This window comes from Taeniopygia guttata, chromosome 8 (assembly GCF_048771995.1).
Source record: "Taeniopygia guttata chromosome 8, bTaeGut7.mat, whole genome shotgun sequence".
Taxonomy (NCBI): Eukaryota; Metazoa; Chordata; class Aves; order Passeriformes; family Estrildidae; genus Taeniopygia; species Taeniopygia guttata.
The window spans coordinates 11,329,533-11,349,578 of record NC_133033.1 but is presented as its reverse complement, the minus strand read 5'-3'; the positions used below and the strand labels follow the sequence as shown (position 1 = coordinate 11,349,578).

General features: G+C 38.0%; 1 protein-coding gene across 5 annotated transcripts in view; it reads right to left on the bottom strand.

Moving 5' to 3' along the window:
- Positions 1-20,046, bottom strand: part of ST6GALNAC3 (ST6 N-acetylgalactosaminide alpha-2,6-sialyltransferase 3) — a 274,004-nt gene that overhangs the window by 54,413 nt on the left and 199,545 nt on the right. For 2 of the 5 annotated variants that reach the window (XM_072933070.1, XM_002190404.6), the window contains 2 exons: positions 11,221-11,328; positions 1,374-9,012 (listed from right to left, as the gene is read on the bottom strand). The exons of 1 other annotated variant lie outside the window; for it this stretch is intronic. In XM_072933070.1, the coding sequence (XP_072789171.1) occupies positions 8,826-9,012; positions 11,221-11,328 (295 nt within the window). In that variant the 3' untranslated portion in view covers positions 1,374-8,825. Of the gene's footprint in view, positions 1-1,373; positions 9,013-11,220; positions 11,329-20,046 lie in introns of those variants that run through there. 2 more of the 5 variants (XM_072933068.1, XM_032749872.3) reach the window with 2 other exon arrangements.

The following is a 20,046-nucleotide window of genomic DNA, read 5'->3' as shown; positions in this document are numbered from 1 at the left end:
CATTACAGAAGAAATTGGTAATAAAAAGAAAATATCACTGAGACTGTTGACGAAGTATTACTCGGTGATCTCGTGCAAACTCACAAAAGAAGATCCAAAGGTAAAACCAAAGGAGCAAAAGCTTCAGGAGTCTAGGCTGGCTATTCTATATGGGTTTGAAAGCTCTAAGAAGGCTAATTCAACAATTAAGCTATTTTTTAAAATGTGATTATCTGGTCCTATGACAAATAGTAAAATAAACTCACATTCATATCTCATGTCACTACTATCATGTCTGGATGTACTTCAAGAGTAATATATCCAACCACCCTGCATGGAAAAAGGATGAAATGAATCCATATTACATCATGCTACTAATACGCATTCAGAGCTCACACTGTAATGGTTCTGAAGTGAACATTACAGTTAATGCAGAGAGTATGCCTGAAACAGTAACACACAAATTCTTAACAAACCCCTTGGCAGCATATCAGACTTGAAGGATCCTCAAAGCTGAGCATGTGAAAAGCATTTCTTCCCTTTATTTAGTCTTATCCTTATCACAGGAATACTTTTTTTTCATTTCCCTTACTCTGGTAGCTGACAAAATATAGCCAAGTTCTAAGTGGTATATACCAGAATCTGGCCCAAAATTAGGTGGTGACAGCTGCTGCATTACATATGCCAGTGCTGACAGATAAACCCAGAATCTCCGGTCCTTTCACAAACACAGCTACTCTACATATGTTTACTTCAGCACATACAGACCGAGTAAAGATTTACAGATCAGAGCTGTTGCTTTTTAATCAATCATGTTCTTAGCTGGGAACAGGAAAATAGCAAAGTTTGAGGCTGCATGAGTTCTCGTTGCCTTCCTCCCTTAGCACCATGGGGTCCACTGGGGAACAGAAGTTACGTAGGCCTCACACTCCTGTATTTGCAAGTAGAGGTTTGCACCTTTCCCTGAAAAGTGATCTCTCCCCCAGCCCTTCTAATTTACACAGCCTCTCAAGCATGTGCTCAGTGTCTACTTCTGGGGTTTCAGTGGCTTCAGCCCCAAGACCACTATGCTCTGGCAAGGTTGTGCCCTTTATGACCAGGATCCAATGGAACGTTTCCACAACGGGCATTTGTGCCTGCAATGTGTTTTAACATACAGAAATACAATCATGACTTATTGCAAGTGTAGGTTTTGTGGCTGAATTGCAGAGTATTTTTAGGGCAGATGCCTTAAAATGTCTCTCAAGTGTGTACAGCTGATTTACAACACTTATGAGAAAAAAGACCGTTGTTTCTTTGGGTTCAGTGAACTGCCAGATATTATTATAGTGGCATATACATAAACAAGAATTAAAGTGTTTTGCACAAAATCATGCATAAATTATGTCAGACAATTGGAAAATTGTATACATTTATTCATGTTTTAAAATAATCCAGGCACAATTTTGCAAATACACAGAAGCACATTCTCCAAATGGGAGCAAAAACTAAGTAACATATAGCAAGAAAACACATGGCAAAACATACAAAGTTAAGTATAAATGGTATGAAAGTTTTTCTTAGTCTACAGTGGTATCTGCTATCAGTACACTTGTCAGCATTACAAAAGGCAACCAAAGAATACAAGTAATAAATTGTGTAACATGAACCACCTAAAAAAGTTTATGTTAGCAGCATATAGTAGCAACTTTCTAAGAACAGAAGAATGCTTGCACACTGTATATAAATGCATATATGCACACATATACAGATACAACTGGAAGGCCACAAGAACAAAATTACCCTGGGAAAATGATTAAGGGAATTTTTATGTGTCTTGCAGTATATAAAAACAATGCATGCATTAGCAAGCACCCAGCATGTTCAGGATAAAATTACATCCACAGGCAGAATCACATTAACTCTTTATCAGACAAAGCACTTTCCATGCTGTACCCATGTTGGATCACTTTGTCCTATATCACACTCCTGATTTATGGAGCACATTTGGATGGTAAATTTAGGAATAATCAGGAGCCCTTGGTTCCCATGGTCTGACAGGAGGAATCATATCTCAAATTTGAAAGAAAGATACCCATGGAAAAAAATACCCTTGCAAAGCCTGAGTTAAAAGATGTTCTAGCAGGAATTCCACTTTGCTGTGGGACAGTCCAGTACAGTGACCTCACTTAATGAGCTTTAGTTTGCATGATGGAGTGTTCCTGAGCATGTACACCAGATTCCTTCTGGATGGAAGCAAAGGATGTGCTCCAATTACTAGTGGCATTCAGCCCCTGGGATCAAACTAGAGGTAAGTGTGGAGATCAGGTCCTTAGCACCAACAGTTTCAGGCTACAGATCCTATCCAGCTAAGCTAATTCTTTGCTTACACAGACACAGGCTTTGGAAATACACAGAATAAACATTAATCAACAAGTACTATAAGCTGTATTTACCATGTAGATTAGTCTTAGTTGTTCTTACTTGCCCCTACCTGATGAAAAAGGGACCTTCCCTACAGGCACCCATTGTGTTTGCAGACACTCAATGTGTTTGCACTGTGTGTGTCTCTGTATGAGGGGGGTGCAGGTGATCAGCCAAAAGAGCAGTGAGCAAACAATTTGTTTTTCCTTCAACCATCTTCAGAAATATTATTTTCAGTAGCAAAATTATTAAAAACTCTGCAGGCATCTTAGCCAATCTTCCACATGTTCAATTTACAGTTAAAAGATACTCCTGTAAATAAAGAAACTTTGGGATCATTGCCCTCTTAACCTCTTAACAACATCAGTATCAAAAAAGTCATTCCCAAGTTACACTTGGGATGTGAGATTTCCTTAGAACAGAACATAGAATTGTGATTGTGAATGCTAGAATAGGTTAACAAAAGCAAGCTGAATTATTTCTGATATTTCAGTGAAAAATGTCAAATTTAGTAATTATTTCCTGACTGGTTTCAACAGTTTATTTGCTGCCAGCTGCTAATAGAACTAACAGAACTCCAGCAAAGTGCTCTGGGCAAAACATGATATGAGAAAAAGAAAAAGTACTACTTCTGCTTGAACTAAGTTTACACAAAACTTACATTATTTATTATAGTGGAGAATAAAATGTGTAACATGCTATCATGCATAATACATGGTAAGAACATGCATTAGTTCAAGTTTACAGTCTCTTTCCAGTAAATTAGAACAGCAGTGGAAGATGTTGACAGCTGCATATTTTGAGGAATTCCCAGAAACAGCAGCAAGCAATGCAAAAAAAAGACATTAAATCAGCTGTGTAAGACATCCATGAAGCAGTAACTCTTTGTGAGTTAATAATACAAACAATAACAAAACCCAGTGATATCTTTCCTATCATATTCAAAGAAACTGAGTTCAGCACCTGAGGTGAGACTGTGCCCCAAGCAAATCACGCTGCTGACTGGGAGTGTGTCCCTGCTCTGACACGGCAGCCCCAGGGCAGATTCAGCACTCTCCTGGTCCACAGAAGGGGAGGATGGGCAGGCTTTGTGTGATCACAGGCTGCCTAAATCTGATGGAGAATTCTTCTCCACTGGGGCTGGAAAGAGCCCAAAGCTGCAGCTGGGTGGGGACCTACAAAATCTGGGGGAGCAGGCCCAGATGTGCTACATATGTTAGTATGGCTTCCACAGAAGACCTCTCAATGGACAGAGACCTTTTCTTTCTCCCTCAGCCCCTTTTGGAGGGTTTGCCTAGGAGACTCTAATCCAGAACAGACACAGAATCTTCTGTAGATTATGCTAGACAAGGTTTACAAAAAGCTTCCCCTTCCCTATGACTTCAGCTATACACATCACAGCAATAGCCAGAAAAATACAAATCAATCTGGTGGCTGGCTTCACTGCTCTATGGTTAAGTTTCATTCCTGTGCGTCCTCTCAGGAAAGAAGGAACAGAATGAAACAGATCTGTTGAAAATGAAACGTTTCCTCCCCAAAGGAACTAAATATAGTCAGGAATAACAGGACTTTTAAAAATAAATATATGACTGTTGCTCACAGTAATCACAATGCCCACAGACAGCTCCTGTGTGATACTAACAGTGAGGTTCACTCTTGTGGGTACCCTAAGGTTCATCATGAACACACCCCAGGCTTGCTTTAGCACAACTAAAGACACACTATTTCTGACAAACATGCAGAAAAAAAGACAGCAAATTCTAAGCATCAATATGTAAAGTGCTTCTGATTTCCTGCTTACTAGGAGCATCATCCAGCTATAATCCATAAGGGATTATTTACTTAATTCTTACTTACCTGGACACGTCTTCTGGTTGAGTATCTGTGCTCTGCTACCAGCTATCTTTGTGTGGGGTCCTACTTCAGTCCAGCCCACTAGCAGGTGAATAATGGAAGACCATCAGCATCATCCCTCCAAGAGCTGGATAGGTCTCTCTTTATTAATTCTGCCAAGTATTTTGTGCTTTGGTACTTCCCAGACAAAACACTGCTTACCCTGGCACCCAGGAGTGCAAGGATTTTACTGGGGTAGGTGCTGTATTCATGAACTTGCCAAAGCCACTTCCATTAGTTTTGAAGAGAGTCCTCAGAGATCCCTAAATCAGTGAGTGGTTCAGATAATTTGTGTCAGGCTGACTTCTTCATCCATGGTGGTGTTTATGTGCAAATATTTAACAACACAGAATTTGCCTCCATTTTTTCCTGTAAAGGGTGTGCTTTCCCATTGCTGATAATTCCTACTCAAAAGAGTAGGACAATTATTCTACACTGGAGCTAAAGGCATTTGAAGAAACTGAACACTACTTTAGTAAAGTATTTCCAAGAGAGATCAATGGGTACTCCTTGCCTAAAGCAGTTTAGGGGCACTTTTTAGAAGTTGGAACACCATCTGCTCCTAAGTAGAGCTCTCCATAAGTCCTCCCCATTTACTGATGTAACTGATAGGAGCAGTCTGCAGATGGAGCCTCCCAGCCCAGATGGAAAGGGAATTTGGCTGGATATATAAACTAATTTTTTTCTTTCTGAGAAGAGGCTTTGGAATAAGCAGAAGGATGTGATCTGGACATCTAATGGGGATGAAAAGGTTGGGAAGATGTCTGTTATGTCAGTTTAGAAAGAAAAACAACACTTACTTATTTTATTTAGTCATTTATCTATGAATAGTAATTAGCCAGCCAAAAAGAATTTTTTTAAATGAAAATTTCTGCTCCTATTTAAAACTTTTTGCTATGAAAATAAAAAGTCAGAAGGTAATGTAACATAAAACACAAAGTATATTAACATTTAAATGTTTATTAAAACCAAACCATTTATGCCCTTTTTCCCCCCTCTTAAAAAAAAAAAAAAAAGTTTATTTAAATCCCCCCTACATTTTAAAATAAACTTTTGATGACTACTCAGCTCATGATGAGGGAAAAAAAAAAAAAGGCCAAACTATTTTTGAGGGTTCCTCTATTAGCAGCAATGTGAAAATGCATTTTGAAAACCTCAGGTAAACTCCCTGCTTGTTTTATACTCAAGAGTAGTTGATTAAAATAGGACTGCTTGAATGAATAAGCAATTAGGATATGATTACATTCAGGTAAACTGTAGTAGTTTTATCTTAAAGAATTAATAAGTGATTCTCAGCTGATTTCTTAACTGCTCTCAGAAGGTGAACCACCAAGATCCCTTAGAGACACCCGAGAACTGACATTCTTTCTTTAGTACCACAGCTGGGTTTTAACAGATTTCAACCACGTAATTTCTTTGTAGAATCATCTTTAACACAGTGGTCACAGTTACTTACTCGTACAATAAAAATCATGTAAATGCATTTAACATGCTAAAGACAGGCTCATTTAAGTAAGAGAACTGATATTAATTTTTTCTAGTACGAATGAAGCCTGCTGCAATGTTTCTAATGTGGATCTGCTCTAAGAGCAAATCCAGGCAGACAGTAACACCTTTATTTTGATTTGTGACGCTCAAACTCTAATTGTGTTCTCAATTTTGTGTACATGTAGACGCTCTTAGAGCTGTATTTCTCTTAGCTATCCTTTGTGATAGTGTTTCATGCAGCATGCAAGCATTCTTCAAAGAGGTTCAGAATGAAGCACGTATTTTACAACACATTTATGGTGAATTGGCAAGTATTAATTACCTTAAAACCTTTCTCAAGCTTAAAAACCAAGTGAACACAACTCAGGCAGAATCTTTATGCTCACTGGGGAGTAACACCCAGGGGGAGAAACACTCTGCTTCAAGAGGACGCTTCCATGGAAGTCTGTACAGTCCAAACAATTTCATGTGCAGCACTTTCATAGCAGTTTTCTATTAACCCAGAAACGTTCTAAATACAAGTTCAATTGGCTGATGCTCTTCCTTGCAGTTCCTCTTCCCTTAAGGAAATTGTAGGACTTCCCAAGCTGCCCTGTAAAATATGCGTGGAACATTCTCCCTAATTTTGCATGTCCTGCATTTTTCAAATTCTGCCTTACAATTTTTTATTACCTTTCCACATATCCAGCCACCTATGTGAACTGAACAGATGCATGATAATAAGTCTGTTTTTTCTACTACAGCTCTTCTTCCAAACATGACCCTTCCCCCCCTTTTGATTTCATCCCATGTTGTATCAGCATACAACTGATTTTAAACTCCAGGGACAAGAAACAGCCACTTTTAATTACTTGTATAACACAGCATTGCATGTAATTTTCAGACACTTTGGGCACCTTTTCTTCAAAGCATCATACAAATAAGTTAAAAATGGGAATACTCATCTCAACAGCTTTCAAGAAAGTCAGTCAAGAAAGGTAGTAGGAAAATACTGTTGTTCTCCTTCTCCAAACAGGAAGGTGAGACATAAGTCATGCCAGAAACCTGGGACAAAGGCTGTGTTTGAATACAGATGTTTATCCAAGATCATAAGCATGGCCCCAGCCTTTGTCTGACAACCAGAATGAATAAGTAAGAATACTAAAGAAAGCAGTGAAAGCTGAGCTATATATATAAAAAAAAAAATAAAATCAGAGAGCTGCATTTATGGTAGAAAATAAAAGATGCAACAGAGATGATACCCTGGAATCACCTACCAACAAGAACAAGAAAACAATGATCAGGAGGAGGAATGATGAGGAAGAGATTTCCTCCCCATCCTACAAGTTTGAGCTGTTGATGAGAGAATATACATGCAATGAATATATAAAATATATATTTATATATACAAATATACAATAGGAAACAGTCACTATACAAATACTTACATGTAAAAATAGCTTTTTACTTTCCCCTTTTCTTGATTTACAAAAGCATACAAAGTTTCCTGTTGGTAAATGTCTAAGTAGTGTGAGTAAACCCTGTGTGACATGTTCCACACATAATTCCTTCAAGTGTTCACAGTATTGGCTATTACAGTGTTGAATCTGACATTCTAGATGTTAAAAAATTCATAGGACACATTCTAAACTTAAAGCATTAGTTTAAATACAGTTTAAATAAAACTCACATACGTATTTGAATTATTGTCATATTACAAATGAGTCTGCTGCAGTTGAAAACTTTCCATGACAGTAAGCTTGGAAATACATACTTAAACTAGAGATGAGTATGTTTTAAGGTTCTTGAACTGCCTTTTAATGTGCAGATAATACTGTGAGATGGGGAGTTCTTTCAACTTCATCTGAAGGAATGCAAGCTGATAGAACTCAGTATTACAAATTATCCTCAGTAGGAAAGTGGATGCACAGAACAATTTGCCATCAGAGTCAGACACACTGTCACTTTCTTCAAATACCCAACAGACAAGAATAAATGACAGGTACCATTGTTTTTGTGTTAAGAATAAATGATCTGGAGCATTCTGCATCAGGAAAGTGCTTTAAATGAAATTAAATTAATCCTCACAACTCTCTTGTGAGGTAGATAGACACTACCCTTGTTTTTAAAGATGGAGAAACTGAAGATCTAAAATAAATTATGATGGCTGCATGGGAAATACTGTCAAAACACTGTTATTTGGATGTTGGAGTAAGTCAAATGCACAACTGGAGTAAATGGAGATATTAATGAGACAACTTTACATTCACCAGCTTGCATACTGATAGCAGGCTTGGTATGACATCCAAAGGTTTATCATGGGCTGCAAAACACAATCTTTGCCAAGTGCCATTCTGCTGGAACTGAAGTGTGGGACAACAGCTTCAAAAAGCACAAACTCCATAGCCTCAGATGGTGCAGACTGACCACAGTGGAAGGAAGCTGCATTTCAGAAGTTATGAATTAAACAAGAGTCTTGACTAAGTAATATCTTCTCATTCAATAGTTGGGTACAGTTCAAGAACCATGCTTAGCTCATCTCTAATTTTACCATATATGCAAGTGCTCACAATATACTGTATATCAATATATTCAGGTGTTATTTTTTAAAATTTATTCACTCCTGGACCTTGGAGATCTGTATTTTTCTTCACATTTCTCCTGTTGAAAATTTCTCCTGATACCACAAATGGAACTAGTGCTTCAGTACAGCAAATGAGCTACAAATAATAAATTTAAATATCTGAGATGATGGACAATTTTCAAAGGACCATCATGATCTTTGTGTGCACCTGTATATATAGGAAATCTCATCTGTCTTTAACTGCTCCTGCCTTGAAGTAAAATCCAGTTAAAGTATAAAGTGCATAGTGTGGATTAAAACCCTAAGAAATAACAAACAATGTGTCTGCCTTCCACAGATAATTAATTTTGCTTAACAGCTGAACCACCACCCTCTTTGTCTCCTGGCTTTTAGTTTAGTGTTACCTAGGCTGAGAAAGGCCAGCCAGATGTAAGCAAAACTATTGTAAACTGAGACATTTTTGTAATATGCTGTTAAGGGAGAGTTAAGTAAATCAGTATCAAGACACTGTCCAGTTGGGATGTGTAAATATTATTGTGTGCTTCTTGGCCCACTTAGCAAATACTTTCTTTTCTGTGATAAATCTGTGGCCTCCATATGGAGCATTTTCATGGAGAAAGTATTCCTCACACTCATCTCTTCCTGGCTCGTAATAGTGGTAGGGAACTTTGCGAAAGCCTTCTGACCTGGGGAGAAGAAAGATATACTTCAGTACTTTTTCAAGAAAAAAAAAAAATGTAATACAACTGAATGCAAGATACAAGCAGCCTGGCTTGGATCAGCAACAGTGTGGCCAGCAGAAGCAGGGCAGTGATTGTTCCCTGTTCTCAGCATTGCTGAGGCCACACTCAAATCCTCTGTTCAATATTTGCCTCTCACTACAAGACAGACACTGAGGTGCTGGAGTGAGTGCAGGGAAGGACAATGGAGCCAGTGAAGGGTCTGGAGCACAACTTCCATGAGGAACGACTGAGGGAGCTGGGAGTCTTCCTCCCTGAGAAAAGAAAGCTCTGGAGGGACCTTACTCTCTACAACTGCTTGAAGCGGGGTTGTAATGAGGAGAGAGTTGGTCTTTTCTCCCAAGGAACAAGTGACAGGACATGAGGAAATTGCCTCAAACTGCATCATGGGACGTTCAAATTGGATATTTGGAAAAATTTATTCACCAAAAGGTGAAGCAAGCACTGGAACAAGCTGCTCAGGGAAGTGGTTGACTTACCAGCCCTGGATGTATTTAAAAGATGTGCAAATGTGGCACTTGGGACACAGTTTAGTGCAGACTTGGCAGTGCTGGGTTAACAGTTGAACTCCATGATCTTAAAGGTCTTTCCCAACCTAAACCATTCTATGAGTGATCTGAAATCCTGTCCATGTGTCAGCACTTGAATTCCTTTGCTGAACTGTAAGGGCTTTCATTCCATCACGATTTCTAGGAATTTTCCTTTGGCAGAAAAAGCTCAGCGTATCTCTCAGCATACACTGATCTTACCAGTCAGTGAGAAGCCGATGGGTTGGCTCTTACGGGCATGGCACGTTTTGTTTAACCTGTGATAACTCAGCCCACAAGGCTCCCTCCCTAAGCAAAGTCTTCTCACTGGATAGTCCTAGCTGTTGAAACTGGTTCTTGAACTGGCTGAACAGGGCAGTTATAAGAGTAACATCCAATTTAAGTAGGTAATCCAGTCAGAATCACAACTTAAAGGGGACATCCTCTTTCCTGCCAACAGTGCTATCATGCTGTTGACTGGTTTTACATCAGGGCTATGTAATGCCAGCTTGGCTGAGCTCTCTGAGGATAACCTTAGTCCTGTCACCCCTCATCCCAGGGTTCCCACTGTGTGTTTTCAAAAACAAAGAACAACATATGTTCATTCTGTTCATTCCATCTGGATGACTCAATCAGTGAGATCTGCAAGTTCTAAAAAGTCAGTCTCTAATGTTAAGATATCCTAATTAAACAGCTGTGACTCAAATTCTGTTGTTTGTGACATTTTTTTAAGTTCTGCCAGCAATGAGTCTCACACTGGAGTGATGCAGAATGTGGAGGGAGAATCTGCACAAAGGCTTGACTTCAGGAGCTCGTGATGCACTGGACTGGTTACATACAGGACTTGGGCCAGCTTAGGTACAGAAGAATAGATGTGTATGTACTAGCACCATACATTGCTCATGACATTTCCTGCTTTTCCAAATGAATGAGGAATAGTTTCATTTTACATTTTTCTACCATACACAGTAGATTAAAATATTTAACTTGGCCTTCTAAAAATTGTGTTTAGAATTATACTTCTGACCACAGGATTAATCCACTGTCACTGTAAGGTCACCAACAGTAGTTGGTTGGAATTTATGTCAGTTTATGGTGATAAAGCTCACAAGACTTGTTTTATTATCTAATTAGAACCCTCTACTACTCAAAACAAGCCATATATAACCAAGAAAGTTCAAGTAGATTGCTCAATGGTAGTGAAATGTAATTTCAGGTAACTATCCTGGGTTAATAATTTTATTTCACTTCCAGGTGTATTTGGTATTCAGAAAACAATGTATGAGTTTTTTCCTCTATAGATTTGTTTTAGCAATGGAAGCAAATACATTTTATCAAAAGAATATGAGCATACTTTATTTCCAGCTAATTCAGAAACTGAAAAAGATCTTTGATTAAAAATAGCTCCTTATGACATTTGATGTTAGATTTTGTAAATGTTTTTATTTTATCAACAGCACATGCCAGATCAGGAGTGAATATGCTGACAATAGTGTCACATCAGTGCAAAACACTGGGAAATGACTGCCTGATCCATTTTTTGGATTTATGATATTAAAATCAATTGTGAAATTTTGACAAGACATCAGAATTGTAGATGCATGAAAATAATTTTCTTTGATCTTACTTGCAGTAGGTGTCATTTATCATCCCATAGACATGAATTCCATAGCAGGCATCCATAGCCAAAATTAAGGTAAACCAACCCGTGCTGAGATATGAACCTGACTGGACTCTGTGAAAATACAACATACACAAAACAAATTGCAATGAGAAATTATCAACACTTTATCAAAGAAATGCAATCTATTGCCTGGGACAAAGGCATTAAGCAGCTTGACAATCTGTCAAAACCATACAACTACTTTGAATTATTTATAGATATGCTCTCATTCTTCCCAGCTTGGGGCCTCCAGCTATTGGCCACAGGAAAAAAAACCAAAGCCATGTTAAATACTTGAAGTCAAACAGTGCATCCAGTAAAACAGAAAAGCATTTATTTTCATTTATTTATCTCTCATCTGAAAGACAGCAATTAGTGGAGTTTGTAAAATGAGATAAAGTTTACCAAAATACAGAGTACTGTTGGAATTTGTGGTGTGTGCATGTCAGTAGGCACCATCTTCTTCTGCAAGCAAAATCTTAATCTGAAGTGGGCTATCCTCAACCTGAAAATTCAACCAGTTAGGAATCTTCCAAGGATATTTCGGTACAAAATCATCTAATACAAGGTTCTGAAAACCAAAATTCTGCACATATCCCTTTACCTAATTTTGTGTTATCATTCTTCAAGCTACCATAGCAGAGAGAAAATCACAAGAGGAAGTGCCCAGATTGACAGTCTTGGCTCAAATGATTAGATATATTCGATCAGCCCAGAAGTATTACCTGCACCAGTGAGAAAAATTACACGTGTAAGGATTTGGCTCACAGACTGACTGGTTGGTTGAGCAAACACATGCATTGTTAACCACAAACTAAATCCTGTTTGCTCTGGTCACACAAATGTTACCAATGGGGGACTGGGAGTCAATGGAGTTACCCAGATAACGTGGGCATGCAAGACTCACTGCTTTCAAACCTCACCAGTAGTGAGTGCACACCCAGCCCTTGCTGCTTATGAACTGGCTGAAGTCCAGCTTTGTGCATGTATTGCTTTTAGTTTGACTGAAATCAGTGAAAATAATTTTCTTTAAATTATTTTTAAATGCCCTGTTTCCAAAGGAAGATACCACAAAACCATCTTAATAGAGCACCTTAATAGAGCTGGGTGTGAGTGAGAAGAGGGGATAGATGAGCTTTCTGGCACACCTGTAAGCTCTTAGCTTTTGGGCATGGCAGGGAGCAGGCTGTTCTCCATCCTAAGTGAAAGCAGCCTAATGTTTACACACAATTAAATTTTGCTGTAAAAGAACTCCCAAGTAAGCCCATGTGCAAATCAGTTACTGCCACCAACAAAATCTTCTGAAAACATAGGAATAAAATTTTCATGTGGAAAAATAAAACCCTAAAGCAATTTACCCAGCCTATAAGCCCCAACTTCTTTGTGAGCAGAAGAACCAACCTGATGTTTTTTTCCCTAGCTCAGAGCAAGAGTGTATTCTGGTCTCCTGCCTCCCTCCTCCTGCATAAAATACCAATCAGTGGCTTTTGGCATAGATTCTGCGTTACTTCCTTGCTCAAGTTGAACTAAATACTATTTAAGACAATGGGTGAAAATGTAGTTGTACAGCCTTTATCATGACAATTACCTGGCACATACAGGTCTGAGTTTCAAATTCCTTCTCTGTGTAATACCTTCTATTATGGATACTAGAAAAGCCCCAAGAGCTTTACATTCCTAAAGAAACTCCAGTACACTCCAGTTTAAATAAAACTTTGGTTTTTTTACTGAAAAACAATTGCCTCAATTCCCAGAGCTGAGTCCAAGAACACTGAAAGTAGTTAAATATTCTCTTCCTTGCCCATGTCTGTCATCCTTCATGGTTGAGCTGGTGTGAACTTCTATCCCTGCCTTTCCTGAAATATCCTTTCCCTTGGGGAAACAGCTAAGTATCTGTTTAGCTGCTTTTGTAAAGATCATACTGGAAATAAAACATAAAGGGTTAACTTAAACTGAAGAACAACAAGTGGAAACTAAAGGCAGGATGCCAAACACCCATGTTTCATTAGGTGGAAACCAACTGTAATTGTGCTTCTATTTTTGACAACTTTATAGCCACAAAAGTGTACATCTGTTTATCTGCCCCATCAGGATCTTCATCTCTTCAACCAGAATGTTCTGCTACTGTCTAGCGGGGAGAATTCCCAATCCAATTCATGTTACTTCAAAATAACATTCTGCCATGATAAAAGACTGCATTGCTGCTAACTTGCTTTCTGCTCTTGCACCAGGAAAACACTGGCCTTGAGCTTTCAAAGCGTTTTAGAATCATAATAACCATTTTTAAGAACACGATGAAGATCAGGACCCTTCCAATAATGGAAGTTTATTGGAGAGCACTATATTGACAGGAGCATCTGAAATTTGCTATACTCAGGAGGAAAAAGGAATTTAAAAAAAGAATTAATCAATATTTCATGTCTTGTTTTAACACCATTGGACCTTAGTCTTCTCATCTATATACTGCACTGGCAGGATAAATAAAAACAGCAGAGTGAGTTCTCAGGTACCTTCCCTGGGAGATGAAGTACATGACAGAATACAGATTATATACTTTAAACCAAAGCACTTATATTCATCCCATTTTTTTCCTCTGAAGATACACAGGGATAGAAGGGAATATACTTAAGGAGCGGAGATTCTGGGTGATTTGGTAACACCTTAGAATTCAATCTGATACCATAAACATGCTTTCAAAATTCTAATGAAAGTAATATTAGAAATGCAAAAAACTATTTTAGCCATCCCTAAAAATCCATAAATCTCAGAATACCTTTTAAAATATCATCCCATAAAACTGTAGTGCAAAGCAATGTCTCAGCCCTTGCTATTATGCACTGTGCACTCAATTTCCCTCTCTACAGGAGAGTTTTACATGTTTCTTGGTCATAGGTTTTTGAGACTCATTAGAAAAAGAGCTCCTCTTGTTACTGCACTCGAATTTCAAATTTTACACATAGGAAATTAAAAAATCCTCCATTTATGTGTAGCATAAGGCTATGTAACTGCACAAATCTGGGGGAAGGAGGATATTAATCCCAAAACAGGGTAAACAGGAGTTTGTTAAACATCATCTGCAGAACTACAGCAGGCTATACATATATCACTGTTGTGATATATGTATGTGCAACAATCCCAAAGTTATTTCCTATGGCTTAGAGAGACTTTTTTTCATAGTATAAAATTAATGGGGTACCAGATCTGGACAGGAAATTGTCTCGACAACTCAGGAGAAAATAATGCACTGGTTTTCAAAATACACTTTTAAAAAGATGGCTTTGCTTTTAAGACATGATTTACAGCTGCATGCAGCAATAAAAGGCAATGCTCACAAAAAGTTGCTTTGTTTACCTTAAAAATGAAACCTTATTTTGCATACTTCCTACTTTATTAGTATTCTTAAAGAAATGATAGGTATAGGTTGCAATTCACTCTGCTAAATACCATTCACCATTTCAGAAAAGTACATAGGCATATGCTTAATATTAAAGACATTAAAAAAACAGTGGAATCAACTTAGTTAAAATGCTTGAAATGAAGTACATGCTTGCTTATCTTGCTCTTAGTGAAAGCTTAAGTGTTTAAAATGTCATTATTTAATCTCAGAATATAAAAGTAAGCTCCAAGATTAATAGTTACTTGAAAACTTCAAGTCTCAAAACATAGAATTTGCATTTTTAGTAATGTCTTCCATAAACTCCATCAGAAAGAACTGACTAGTTTCTCACATGTTACAAAAGAGACTTGCATTCTATATTTCAGAAGAAAATAGTAAATGCAATTGCTAGAGTTGTTATATGTGACACATATAGCTTTAATTAAAAAATAATTTAACACAAAAGCAAATAGGGCTTTTCAGCTTTAAGTTTCCACTATTTCACAAAAAGAATAAGAAATTTATATAAAGAAGATGGAATAGAAAATGCACCCTAAAAATGCTGGCAACTGAAATTCATCTTCTTTGACATCTATAACCGTGCTTTGATGTAGGCTAAATGAAGGAAAAACTCATTCTTTCTGTCACTGGGGGTAAATGGAAGAATATAAAATATTTTCTTGGTGATCCAGGGCAGGTGAGTTCAAATCGAGAAAAAGTTTTCTTGTCACTTGAGTTCTGATTTTAGCACAGAATTCCAGGAAGTTCTTTTCTTCATTCAATTGTTCCAGGATTTTTTATGTGCACAATCAATTTTAGTTCTATGGTTCAATGGGCTGTAATTTCCAGTGGGGACTTCAGTGGTAAAAAATAAAAATGAAAAAAACATTTGTGAAGGCAGAGAATATGTCTACACAAGCAATTGCATGTCAATCTGATTGCAGAAAAGAATTTAGAAGTCTATTTTTTAATTCTTTTGGGAGAAACGAGAGATCACAGAAGGTCAATTAAGAGTGTTAATTAAGATAAAACCAAGGAAATTTAGTACTTCAAAAAGCTATTAATTAACAGAGAGCTTGCCAAAAGCATTAGATAGACACTTTTCCTTTTTGACTTAATTTCAAAATATTGCAGTAAAGTAAAATTCAACAGTGACAGATTGAAATGACAAAATTCTCCAGGCCAATTAATTGACAAAAAATATATCTTTTCATAAAAGCTGTTTATAGATTCTAATCCTGAGATGACTCTCCTACCAAACTACTGAATCAGCAGCAGCTTTATTTGCAGCAGCTTGTCAGGCCTCTTGATTAATAAATAAGTATAAATAAGAGTATTGGTCTAAACAAACTAAGAGACCTATAATACACAGAGTAGAGGCTTTATAATGGGAGATGCCCTTCCAACAAAAAGGTTTGTTAAAATGATTCAAAATAAACAGAAATATTTTCAAAAATATGTAAGAATTAACTTAGACTATGTTCAGGTAGAATTATCTCTGGTACTTATTTATTTGTATCTGTGGTGCATCAAGAGACCATTAATCCTCTGGGAGGGGTCAGGGTACTCTGGTTTTGCCTGGCGCTCTGTCATGTGCCCTGTGTCAGCCTCATCTGTGACAGATCCTGGGGAAGGAGGGTAGAAGGCACATGGCCCCTCTGCACTCCCATGTTAAAGAATCAACTCTTTTTATCCCTGGATTTCTCTGGGTTTTTGCATTGCTAAATCATAGTACATTTCCTTACAACTAAAAATACAGGATATTTATCTGTCAGGACATACTGGTGAGCCACTACTTAATTCCATATACTAATCAAATTAATGCTACCATTGTCCTTATGTTGAGTGAGACTTCTCCCTTTCTTTTTTTTTTTTTTTCTTTTTTTTTCCCCCCCCCATGGGAGCGTCTATGAGTACAGCTGCTGTAAAACTCTTCTGCTTTGCCAAATTAAACACCCACATTCCCCAAGTCACAGTTTTGGTCTATGCCTTTCTCTTCACATCAGATGTAGGTTTGTAAATGACAGATTGGAATGAGTTGACAGAAAAATGCACCCACCACTGAGAGAACAGCAAGGCTCTCACCTCTCCCCTGAGGAGCACATGCACTTCTCTTGCCAGAGAGCTGTTTTTTTTGAGAGAAGTAAGGAAGTACCTTTGGTACAGGAAAAGGGCAAGACTCTAAATCCTGAAGAATATCAGCCCTAGCCTGGATTTATTTCTGTTTCTTCTAAGACATAGTACTTTCTTGCTAATTACTTCATTACATACTTTCTGAAGAAAAAAGAGCACAAGAAGAGCAAAGAAGATGCAAGCACAGAGAATTGATTTTAGCTGGTAAAAATGGTTGCTATTTCTGCATTATAAAGATACCTGTTAGGCAGCCATTTATCATAATTATTCATTCTTTTGTACGTGTGTGTCTGTGTGAGTATACACACGTGTTTGCTTTGTATTCCATAATGGTGCAGGACATCTAATAATAAACAGCCATGCCCCTCTAGCAGTGAGCAGACTGCCTCACACATCCTGCTGCAGGTCATGAAAAGTGAAACATTTGTACATGGACAGATGTTTTATTAGCCATCATGTATATTTTATGCAAAGCTTAAACAAGTGGAATGCATTATGAACAGCACAGACCACATTCCAGATTCAGGCAGTGACTGTGCCCAGCAAGATGTACCTGGGTATAGAGAAGTGATGCACTCCAGCCAGCCCAAACTCTTGGTAGATCATCCCTACTGTGAATCCTGAAAATAAACTGCAGTTGGGTGGCATACTGTTCAGTTAATCTCCAGAAATATTTGCTTTCTGTTTATATTAATACTGCACCAATGGAACACAGGGAAAAAATCCATTTCAGTTGAATTTCTGGAAACCTGCAGTAAAGGCTACTCATAACTGGCCCATGAGAATCTCCCCCCACAATCTGATTTAAAAAGAGATGCAACAATTAATAAACCCCATGTCAAAATGGCATTGAAAAAAAGACAGGAAGGACACTTATGAATGATCACAAAAAGGAGCAGAGAAATGACAGCTTTGTATTTAACTGCATCTAATTTAAAAAACACCAAAACTATTTGACTTACTATTTACTTATTATTTTGGGCAAGACAGGCAAAACCAACATTAGAAATAAGGACTAGTCTGTTACTACAAGTACAGAAATAGCTGAGGCATCTGCTTGGGTATTTAATTTATGGATTTATTTCCAATCTTTGTGTTGTGTACATTTTCTAATTTATTTCCTTTCTTTCTTTGTCTATTCAATACACTCATGGAAACCTGAAACAAAGAGGAAAAAAACCAAGGCAGCAGCCTGAGAAAATTGACTTCTGCTGTCCAAGCTTCTGTAGTTTCCTTATTTCTGATTCCTTGACCTGACTTTGATGAATCTCAGTTCAGTTTTGAACTCAGGCAACGAGACAAGGAAGTTACTTCACTGAGGCAGAGAGAGCTCCTTCAGACACCTCTGCTGCTGAGCTCAAAGAAGAAAAGCAGAATTCCTGTTTATCAAGGGTGATCATAGAGGTCCAGCTTGCTGCAAAGCACATACAAGAGAAACAAGACTAAAGAATTATAATTGTAAACTCTGCCCTCCAGCCTATATATTGCACATATATATTATTTCAAGGTGATTCTCATGCATTTTCAAACCTGTGCTAATCTCTTAAAGATGATTGGTATCCCCTGTAAAGAACACAAATTGGTAGATGAATTTCTTACAGCTACTGGGCTTCTACAGGTTGCACTGAGTCTTCAGGTAAGAACTGTGGTCTTGGTGCAAACTGTTTACAGAACAGTAAATCCCAATTTCAAACTTTTTTCCTTCCCCACTCTCTTCCCTAATCCTCTCTTTCCAGAAATACATATTCTCTTGATTTCTCTTGAGTCTAGATTCTTTATTTCCCTTTCCTAAGTACAGACTGTGGTTAGAGCCACAGCCCTTGCTATTGCTGGACTCCAGTTATCAGCAGAAGATGCCTTTTGTGAGTGCCCAGGTTGCACTTGTCACCTGGGGTCCATGCACTCAAGCAGTTTATGCACAATCTCAAACAACCTCGGCCTGCTGCACTGTGCACTGTGCAGAAGAAGTGCATGGCTCCACACATCTCTGTGTGCACTTGGATTTTGTTGATGAACAAAATGTATGTTTAAATCAAGACAGGATGCACAGAAATGTCGCCGATTACAAACATGCAATTAAGTTCAGAACAAAGGAAAACTAAATTCACATAAGCAGGTTTGGGGGCTAAGCTGTTGGTGTCTTTACATTTTTTCTCTTCAAAAATCAGCTAAGTAAAATTCATTCCATGCTTAGGAAGACTGTTTATCAGGAAATGCTCTGGTCAATGGCAGTAGAGCACTTGCTCCACAGGACAATTCCTTATGCTCACAGTGGTTGAAGCAAATGGGGGTGATGCCAAAACTTCCCTGGCTGTGGCACCACGGTGTAACTCTGTTCCCCACTTCTTACTAGACTATGCTAGGCTGAAGACTTAATGCAATCCCTGGTGGCTGTGACAAAGGGAGTGACAGCTGAAACCCTGGCACAGGTTTCAGGCTGGTGCCACAGTTGTCTGTAGGGCAGCTTTATGTGCTCTTCTCTTCACCAGTAGCTGCATCCAGTTTGCTGAGTCCTGGTTCAATATTTTCACACAGCGTGAAAGGGAGTGGAGAAGGATTTAGATTTTCATCCTTTGTAACCAAAAATGAATCAAAACTAAAAACTGTGCCAAGTGGAAAAAAAAAAAAAAAAAGACAACAGGGCCTTTTCCCTGCATCTCCATTTAAATCAATATTTGCTGTCTTGGGTCTGCACATTTTTTACCGGGAGGATACAAACTAAACAGAGCTGCAGTTAATCCAGGATCCCTGAAGAGATTTAATTAACGAGGCTTTCCCACCCTTTTCTTTTGGTATTAAAGGGCACTCACTACTCCTAGCTGCATATTTTAGTGAAATGTATTGTAGGTGAATACAGAAGAAATTTTGTGGTTAGCTCTTACCTTCTCAATACAAAGTACAAAGGAGTTCATCTAATGCGTTTGAAAGCAGCTTAAATTTTACATAAAAACATATTCTTTCAGGTTGGGTCTTTTTTACGTTTAAAGTGAAAATATGATACAACTTTGTAAAGGTGTATATTGTATTTCTGTGACACTGGGATGTGAGCAGAGGCTTTTATAAAGATATTTTGTTTTATTGCTACGGTGAAAATGAAAGAATAGCTAGCATGAGATTGTACCCTAACTCTGTTCATTTAAGAGGAAAGAACACTGGACCAGATACTCAGTTGACAGAACCCACACTGATGTACATCAGCTGATACCCTTTCAAATTTTCCACAGTATGTCGTCATTGTGATAGTTCAAGCACTACCTCTTTGATATTGCTATGGAAGGGAA